The 10,090-nt window shown below is 47.1% G+C and overlaps 1 protein-coding gene across 1 annotated transcript; it reads right to left on the reverse strand.

Moving 5' to 3' along the window:
• Positions 1–1,910: 1,910 nt before the first annotated feature.
• On the reverse strand, positions 1,911–6,863 carry LOC309580877 (lymphocyte antigen 6E-like). The gene is made up of 3 exons (XM_082295137.1): positions 6,696–6,863; positions 3,191–3,310; positions 1,911–2,517 (listed from the first exon to the last, which is right to left on the reverse strand). Exons 1-3 carry the CDS (start codon positions 6,745–6,747, stop codon positions 2,309–2,311), a joined length of 381 nt encoding a protein of 126 aa, XP_082151263.1. The 5' UTR covers positions 6,748–6,863; the 3' UTR covers positions 1,911–2,308.
• Positions 6,864–10,090: the final 3,227 nt, after the last annotated feature.

The following is a 10,090-nucleotide window of genomic DNA, read 5'->3' on the forward strand; positions in this document are numbered from 1 at the left end:
AATCGGGATTTCTCGGGAAGGCTGGCAGAGTCTCCTCTTACACAACATTTCGAGGGGAGGGTTCACTATGGGAGCTCTCGTGTTTTTAGGACCTCCTGTGCCTCAGGGAAGTTGCTGCTCCCACCTCCAGATAAGGACTCTGGGATGTGGGTCGGCTTTGGAGCACATGGATGCATTTTGTTGGGCACTAGGGAAAAGCCTATGGGATCAGGGGGAAATCCGGCAAGAAGGAGGTAGCCAGGATGGAGCTGCTCCCTTAGGGATGGCACTTCTGGATTCCCAGAGCTATTTATAACTTTTCCATGCAGCAGCCATAGCCAGGGGTGTCCCACGTGCTTCCATCCCCTTTGCCATGCCAGGATCCTTCCCACCCCAAAACAGAGGCACCTGCCAAGTTCAAGCAGCTCAAGACATGACCTTATTTTAAACCTGGCTGCCAAGGGCAGGTCTGGACTCCCAAGCTCAGCAGAACAAGACCTGAGGCCGTACCAGCCCCATCTTGACCTTTCCCTGTGCCAGCCATTGTCCCTAAGGAATCCTAAACCTGTGGATAGCACAGGACAAAGATTATTCCAAATAGTTCAGTTGTTATTCTGTTACGATCAGCGTGTGGGGCAGAATATGGCCAGCCAAGGTCACAGAATTGGTTTGTTCGGGGTTTTTGGATCTGTGTCACTTGAATATCCCTAAATTTGGCAGGAAGGAACACAGGGTGAGGAGAATAAATTGGGCAGATGGATGGAGCCAGTTCAGTTGGGATAGGCAATAAAATCCATGGGAAGAATGGACTCATGGCCAAAATCGAAGTACCCTTGGCCAACTTTGCATTTACATCGAGGAGGAAACAATGAGCTGAGGCAAGGAAATAGAGTTTGGATGGAAAAAGACTTCCTCCAAAGTAAGACTGGAGGAAGAAGCCAACGAGGAAGTCTGGGAGAGAAAAAAGCCAGGGAATGCAGAACTGGGGTTGGATGTGGATGGGAGGAAGGTGGGCAGGAAGGGGTAAGAGCAGATGGGAGGAGCTGGAGCCATGAGGCCACGTTTCCTCTGCAAAGCTGTTGTAAAGAATAAAGATGTGGCCGTTCCCGAGCGTTGTGTTTCTTCTGCTCCTGGAAAATACCCGTCGGAATGAGCAGAACATGGAGCTTTGCAAGGAGTCTACAAAGGGAAAACCAGCTGGGTGAGCTGCACCCAACTCATTACCCTGGGAGATCTTCCTCAGGATGATCCCTGTGGAGAGCTCTTTCATCCCAGGAGAAAGCAGTTCAGCCTCCCTGGAAGGGTCGGAGTGAGCAAACCTCTTATTCCTAAGATTATCCACAAGGAGGGTCAGAGCAGGGTAATGAGTCCCTTCAATTTTAACTCGATGAGCTAACATAAAAGATTTATTTGCAGTGTTAATATTTCTTCATAGATGAGTCTGAAAAATTCCAGGTTTCTTACCAGAAACCATCTGTCTTTTCCTACGATTTTTCTTTAAGCACCACGCAAAATACTTTTCTCCCTTTTCTAAATAATCCTAATGCTTCTAAGGGAATTTCCACTGGAAGATCTTAAACCAGTTTAATGAAAATTCTCAAAATCCTTTCCCATCAGGCCCTGCCTTGCCCCCTCTGTTTCCTGGAGAACTCAAGAGCCATTTCCTTCCAGGCAGCTGCCCCAGGAGAGGAATTGAAAGGAAGTCAAATAGAATTCAGTTTATTCCGAAATGGAGTCGCAAAAATGCCATTTGTGCCAGTGCAGAAAAATAAAATCTGGGGAGAGGCTTCCTGAAGTGAATGCAAAGTAATTTTAATATATTTCAGCATTATTCCCATTCAACTTGCAGGCGAACGCCTCTGCTTTTGTCCCATAACATGGATACATCCAGTAGCTACGCCCAATGTGCCACACCACGCAGCCACACAATAGAATAAAATAACACTTTATTGTGCCCAGTTTCTGTTTAACAACTGGAATATTGAAGGCTTTCTCAGAGCAAAATGATACAGGGTGGAAAATGGGTAAAAAATGGCACAAGAGAATGGCGGGGATAAAATGAAAGGCAAAAAATGCACAGAGTTATAAATGCCAAGAGTAGGAGAGATGGTGACCACATGGGGCCATTCTGCATGTGCAGGGCTCCATTCTATCCCTTTCTCTCCCAAACATCATTTGGAGTTGTCGCCAGAGCGCGGAAAGAGCAAAAATACCTCTTGATGGGATGTGGCCTTCCAGGTAGGAGGCACAGGGCAGCATTCCCACCTTACGGACCGCAGCTTGAACCATGCCATGCAAAGCCAAGCAGCTCCTTCCCTGCAAAAACCCCTCAAAACCCCATCCTGAGGATGCAGGCGAGACTGGCCAGGACCCCCAGGGTGAGGATGGTGGAACTGGTTTTCACGCTGCTGGCCCCGCTGATGTTGCACAAGGAGGTCTCGCAGCAGCTGGTGGCGACTCCGGCTATGCCGATGTTCAGGTCAATGGTTGGGCAAAATGCAGAACATTTCTTGGTAATTCGCTGGCTCCGGTCGTTGCCTGGAGTGGGAGGGAGAGAAAACAACAGGAAAAGTCCAGTTTTTCATCTTGGATTTTTTTTTTTTTTGCAGGTTTCAGTCATAGCCTGGCTGTGCAATCCCGCGGGGAATTTGTTATTCTGCACTTGGTGCCGTTGGGTTTTCCCTTGGGTTTCATCACTTTTCATTATTATATGTGTGCGTGTGACCTATGGACACCACCTCCAGGTCTTACAAATCCTCTGCTAGTTTCAGGGCCAGCTGAGGGCAAGAATTTGGGACTTATTTGTACAATGCGAGATTGCAAAACATCAGCACCGTGCCGTGGGATCGCTCCTTCCACAGCATCCGGCCCTTTCCATTTCCACCACCTCGTGGGCATGAACTTGAGCTTGGAGTTGAGACAAGGAGTTTGTGCAGGGATAATAAAAATAATTATTTTTATTCCAAAATCTCCCTGTCCTGAGAGTGTTTAATCATCAGTGCTTAATTTTAATTGAGTTTAAGCAGTATTTTTACAATATGTTGCAACAGACCCAGGCTATGCCGAGTTCCCACCTTCCCAAGATTTGTTCTTTGCATGCTAAAATCCTCACTAATTCCTCCACCGCAGCTCCTGGTGCGAGGAGGCTCAGCTGTCAGCCCCACCTGAGCCCCACCTTGTCCTCAGAGCCTTGGGAACGCTCCACACTCACCGGTTCCTGTGGTGGAATAGGTTGTCAGACAATACTTCTCATTCTCCGAGCATTTGGTGGTGCTGAGACAATGGATGTTGGAAGTTGCATCTTTGCACGAGAAGCAGGTCAGGGAGAAAGCTGAAAAAGAAGCCCAGAAACATCCATCAGTCACCTCTGGGAATATCCCTAGGAGCACAAAACGGGGTGGATGGAGGATCTGTCAAGCCCAGTGTCCACAGGCCAAAAATTCCTGCATAGGTTAAACTTGGCCCCAAGGACTCTCCAGGAGCCAGATTAAGCTCAAATCGCTGCCAGAGCTGTGATTTGCTCATTAAGGAACATTCAGGGATCTCCCTTATGGGTATTTGGTCGACTGTCCCTCGAATCCATTAAAACATCTGGCATCTCCACTGTGTTTTTGGGAAGAGCAGCCCAGTCTCCCACCACTTGTAGTGTGAAGCTCTTGGGTTTTCTTTCCAACCTGGCTCCTCCAAGCCTCAGTTTCTGGCCACTGGTTGTTGTATGGAGACACTGGACCAGGGAATCTGTGGCTGGCCCATCCCTGGAAGTGTTCAAGGCCAGGTTGGCTGAGTCTTGGAGTAACCTGGGACAGTGGAAGGTGTCCCTGCCCGTGGGGGTATTGAAACTAATTGGTTTTTAAGATCCCTTCCAACCCAAACCTTTCTATGATTTGGGATGATTTTCAGAGATCTCCTGTGTCAGGAGGAAAATCTTGGATCTGTAGAAGGCCGGGCTCAGCAAATCCCTGCCTTGGCTGCAGTGGATTCCTTTTTCCAGCCATCCATGGGTAACAACTTCCTCACTCCACAAAACGTGCACAGCTGGAACACTCTGCATCTGCAAAGTGCTTTGCTAAAATCAGTGAATGAGAACAGCTGGCACTCGACGAGGCTGAAGCATCATTGAGAGCAAAGAGATCCTTGGGGAAGGGTTCTTTGCATGATAAGGGGAATTTCCTCCTCATCCGTTTATCTGGCTGCAATGTCACCCTCCAGGGATTAAACTCATCCTCATTTCCAGACTATCGCTGGCTACGGGCAATTAATGCTCAGCTAATTCTTGCAGCAGCTTTGTCTTTTAGCTTTGCCTTCCTTGCTCTTCATCTTCCTCACTCCTCTCCCTTGCCCAGGCTCCTTTGTCAGCAATGTCCCAACCTCTCCACTGCCCTTGTTTGACCTTGGACAAGCCCTTCTGGCCCAAACAGGCTCCTTAAGTCTCCTGCCAGCCCAGATCTGGCTCCAGCTCAGTCCATGATGGCACGATCAGTTTTGCTTTTAATTCTCTATTCTTCCTCTGCCTGTGTGGAAACTCTGCCTTCTTTTCCCACTCCAGCCCCTTCTTTTTCCATGGCCTTTCCTCTTGTGGTTCACAGCCCTCACATTCCCTTCTCTTCCTCTGTTGTCCCTCACTGACTGGCATTGAGCAGAGGCCACCAGACAACACAGATCCCATCTCCTGTGGTCATTCTAAAAGCCTCAGACTTGGCACCCAGCTCTCTTTGACTTCATATCCAGACTATTGCAATTTGCTTCCTGTCACGGTCATTCCCATCTCCAGAACCTTCATTTGTCCTATCTGGCTCTTGCCTTCAATATTGTCCTGACCTTTCAGGCCCAAATTTATTTTTTCAAGTCTAATTCCTTTAGATTGCCCCTGTCCAAAGTGCTTGGCTTCATTCTCTTTTCACGTGCAAATTCTACACAGGAATATTTCAGCTCCACCCCAGCAGGAACCACCCTTTCCTCACAGAAACACTGAGCCTCCAAACTGGATCTTCCAGACACAGAACTCACTTTAATCCTTAATAAACGCAGCATCTTTAATCCAAGCCCATTCCCAGAAAAACCTCCTGAATCAGTGCAGGAAGCAGTGGAGCTGGTTATGTGCCCAATTCCTGTTTCATTCCAACCTCCCAAAGCTCCTAATTTCAGAGTCCAGTTGCCCTGGGAGCCTTCTTGGCAGGAGAAGGGGGAAGCACCATCCAAGGGGGAATTTTCCAACCTCTCTCCATGCTCCAGAGGTTTCTGACTCACCATTTAATGCAGGACTCTGGGGTTGGCTCTTAAACTGGCACACCCTGAAGTCAGGGAGGACAATTTTGGTCAAACTATTGAAAAACACTTTAATTTTATTTAATTTCTTGGCGCATCTCTTGCAACGAGAGCTGAGAGGGGTAGGGAATTTTATTTCTTCCAGATGCAAACCCGGAGTTAATCCAGGCTGCCTTCGGATGTCGCCACAGTCACCAAGATTTCTGCTCTAACTGAAGAGAAACATTCCTCAAGGAATTTGCTGTCTCACTCCATGATCTTTTTAAAAAATGGGAGTAAAGCTGCAGGAAAAGATCCTTTTATTGGCATTAACATCCTCAACTTGAGCACAATTTCAAGTTTCAAGCCTGTGAAATCCAACGATACAAATACTTCCATCCTCAAATTAAGTGGGAGCCAAAGAGATCTGTTAGTCCAGGGCCAGAATGGCCAGGAATTTGCAGGTCAAATCCTGGGAAAAATTCTGTTTGCAAACAGGCAAATGCCCCCCAAGCTGAGGGAATCAACCATTCCCCTAAAACAGAGGGATGGTCCAGGCTGCATCCTCTGTTCCCTGCCTGACCCAAAGCACAAGGTGTGGTCCTTGGCAGAGTCCAGCCAGAAAAATTGAGGTGTAGGTTCCCAGTGCTCTCCCAAAAAATCCCCCAGGTAATTATCAGAATGAGAATGGGACTCTGCATGTCCATCCCAAACCTGGGATCAACTGGGAATCATGGAATCATTAAGGCTGGAAAAGACCTCCAAGATCATCGAGTCCAGGTTCACCACTAAACCCTGGCTCTGAGCACCACATCCACATGTTTTCTGAACACTTCCATGGATGTGATTCCACTGCTTCCCTGAGCAGCCTGGATGCTTGAGCACCCTTTCAGGGATGAAATTTTTCCTAATAGATCAGACTCCAGGATCTTAGAGGTCTTTTCCAACCTTAGGGAATCTGTGATCAGCAAAGTTGCACCTGGAAGCAGCAAGGAAAAGCTGGGAGCCAGAACTGCACCTTCTTGTGGCTCAGCCATCTCTGTTAATTCAGGTAATGATGGTTTGAGGTGCAGCCAATAAAAAGTGAGTTAAAAAGTAAATAAATCAGGCTGTGGTGTCAAATCTGGAGTTTTACTGCACCTATTGCCCCATCCCTGCCCTGGGTATCCCTCATGGATATCCCTATTCCCATGGAGCTGCCCTGAGGGCTCTCAGCTGCCACTGAGCTATTCCAGGGGCTGGGCTGGCTCTGCAGGAATCATCTGAGGCAGGAATCTCACCCCCCCCCCCCCCCCCCCCACTCTTCATCATCCCTTCATCTTCTGGTTGGGATAAATCCCCTGTCTCCTTATCCTGGAATAACTCCTTCATGACCCTTCAGCTTCACCCTCTACGCTGCAAAATCCTGGAATATCAAAGCCATGCCCCAGCTCTGGGAGGGTTCAGTGCAAAGCAATCCTTTCGGAACTCACCACTTTCCGTGCACAGGGCGACGCCGAGCACGACCAGGAGGAAAAGCTTCATCCTTTAGAGGTCTGGCAGCCTCCAAAATAAGCAGGACTCAGGCAGGGCAGGTTTTATACCTCTGCAGTGTTTGCTTTGATCCGGAGATAATAACCAGAGGCTGCTGTGTCAGATGATGGATAATTGGGAGCAGCGTGTCCGGGCTTGTACGGAGAAGGGCGTTTTTTTGGAGAGCTGGAGGGGAGTGTGTTTTCCCCTAGAACTTCTCCTTTTCCTGGTTGTTTCACAACGCAGCTGCTCCAGCTGACGTGAACTCTGCAACTGTTTCTAATTCTGGAGAAGTGAGGGGGAAAGCAAAACACAAAAACAAAGCAATTTCCCTGGAAAATAAGATTTTCCTTTCCAGGTCTCAGAGCAGGCTGCATCCCCCAAGATCGTGTCCTTTCACATATGGAAATGATGGAATTTAAATTTAAAATTGAATTTGGGATGGAAACTTCTCCCAAATGTCTCCCAGGATTGTGAAGACAGTGAGATCAGAAGAGCAAAATCCTTCCTCTGCTTTTCATAGGGGACCAGGCATCATTTTCTGCCTCCTGTTTAAGGCAGCAGTTCAAAATCAGAAATGGTTCTGGGATATTTTTTATGAGGAGAAAATGTTGTCTTATTAGAAAATAAAATCCACAGAGTAAATAAAAATGACAATTTATGTTAAAAAATAGAAATAACACCCACTCCCATGGCATGGAACAAGCTGGGAATTTTTTCACTAATTCACCAGAAAAAATAAATGTCAGGGAGGAAAACACAAACCAACTAAAGCACGGAGAAGGAGGGGTTGGCTGAGCAATGATCTCAACTCATTAAGTCTTCAGAAAAAGAGAATTTGTGAAATGCCAAACAGGAGTATTCCATCGGATTCCCAGATTGTGCTCTTTATTCCTCCTTCTTTTTTCCTTTAGATTGTCTTTCATCCAATCTCCCTGTATAAAATCAGAACCTTTCCCATCTTCTTGGGATCGTTGCTGTTTTTCCCTCCCACTGTTGCCTTTCTGCCATCAAGTCACGGGAACAGAGGCAACAATCCCGGGAAAGGTCCAGCTGGATCCTCTGGCGTGACCCTTGGAGCTGTGGGAGATGCCCCAAAGCTTCTGCCAGCGCCTCTGCCCCTTGCTGCTCTCCATCTGCTTTATTCCCTTTTTCCTTATCTCCAACTCGCTCAGATTCCCATCTCGATGGAATATTTTGGGCTTCCAACATGACCCACTTCCAGCCATCACCTCACCGGGAAAGCACGCTGGGTTCCTGACGTGAAGTCAGTTTTTCCAACACCTCCAAACTGGACTTATAAACATTGTCCCTCTGGAGCCCTGCATGAGTAAGGTGAGGAAATTCTGGCTTTCCCAATAGGCAGAGCACGAAACTCAGTTGGAACAGAGGTGGCAATTACCCAAAAAAGCTCCGAGGAGGGGTGAGGTTTGGCTCCCTCAGCCTCCTCAAGGCACCCGCCAGGAGGAAAACAAAGCTCCCTCCATGCCAGCGCAAAATATTGCGAAATGTTTTATTTTCCCCAAGCCAGAATAGATTTAATGAGTTTTTAGTGGTAAATCCATGTTTATCAGGGCCTATCTGGAGGGCTCCAATCCCAAGGAGTTGCTGTTCTGTTCCAGAGCCAGCCCACGTTGGGATTTATCTCTGACAGCATCCCCTGTCAGGTTCAGAAATAGCAGCTCAGGCGCTACTTTTTTTTCCCCTTCCCTCAAACTCTCATCCATGCCAAACCCTAAAATATCCCCTGTCTCCTGCAAGCTGCTGAGATTTGGAGAAGGCAAGACTGGATTTCTTAAAGGCTTTATTGTAGGATTCCTGACAGATTTTCCGTGAGATATTCCTGAAATCTTCCAGCTGGTCCCATATGGCCCTCTGATATTTTGTCCCTTGCCAGAGCCAGGTGACAGAATGAAAGGAGCCCATGTGGGCAGGAAGGACACAGAGGACACGAGAAGAACCAAGGCAAAGGAGAAGATTAAATCCCAGTTTACAAGAATTTGGAATTCATGAAATTCAGGGAGATTCTGGAAAGAGTAGCAGGGGATTTAACGGGAGGTGAAAGTGGAAGGTGAGGTGGAAAGATTTATTTCCCTTGACAATGAAGTGGAGAAGGAAAAGAGAATGTTTTGCTTATCTTGTTCTAAACCTGGTTGAAATTGTCACATGAGAAGGGCAAACAATTGTTTATTTTGGGGGAAAAATGTGATTTTCATCAAACAAGTGCTGTAATGAAAAAGTAGCTGTAAAATTCAGATGTTGTTACTAAATGTGGAATTTTGAGTTGGCCAAAAGCTTTGAGAAACATCTCAGAAATGATTGTGATTAACATAAAGTGATGGGAAAAGCGATTTTAAAAAAGTGCAAAGCCCCAAGTTTCTGGGGAAATATTCCCCATAGAAATTCTACAACACTTCCACTTCAGTTATCCCACTGAAATAAATTCCAGAACACCCTTCTTGACCAGAAATTAAATCTTTATAAGATGACTAAACCTAATCCCTTCTTTACAACCTTAACCCAGCACTGCGGTTTCTCCCTTTGCACAGAAACACGTGGAATTTGCAGTGCTGTTGGAATAGGATTCTCCTAAAATCCAGCACAGGATTGTCCTCAAATCTATCACAGGATTGCCCTCAAATCCAGCACAATATTCCTCTTGAATCCAGCACAAGATTCCCCTCAAATCCAGAGCAGGATTCCTCTCAAATCCAGCACAAGATTCCCCTCAAATCCAGAGCAGGATTCCCCTCAAATAAAACCGGGCTGGAGCCTTTTTTCCAGGTGCCTCTATAAAAACCTTCCCAAAATTCAGTGCTGCACTTTTAAGCTGGGAATCCCGCACTCCCCAGCTCCAAGATTATTTTATTTGCCTGTTTTAGCTGTAGTTCTGCTCCTCCGAGAGCAGAAGGGAATCTCCATCCCAAGAGCTGCAGTGGATCTCCATCCCATCTCCTCCATCCCCAAGCCTGGAAATGCAGCAGAAACCCTGGAAAGGGACGGAGCAGAGACCTCCCAACCAACTCAGACACCATCACCTTTCCCAGGCTCTTCCTGCCCATTTCCCACAGGAAAATCAGGAGCAATCATTCAGCAGCATCTCCAAGCAGGCACCGGCATGGCCTTTCCATGAGGACAGATTCCAGCAGCATTTTCCTTACCTTGGACATCTCCAGCAACTTGGGGTGGGACCTTTACCTGTTTTAAAAGCTGGAACAACCCACCTTGCAGAGATCCCAGGAGAACTTCCCGGTGCAAATTCCTGCAGGACCAAATTCCTGGTCCTGTCTCAGCATCTACAAAACAATTCCCACTGTTGTCTGCAATGGGAATAACACAAACATCTCTGACCTTT

The sequence above is a fragment of the Coloeus monedula genome, assembly GCF_965178545.1.
Source record: "Coloeus monedula genome assembly, chromosome: 1".
NCBI classification, from domain to species: Eukaryota; Metazoa; Chordata; class Aves; order Passeriformes; family Corvidae; genus Coloeus; species Coloeus monedula.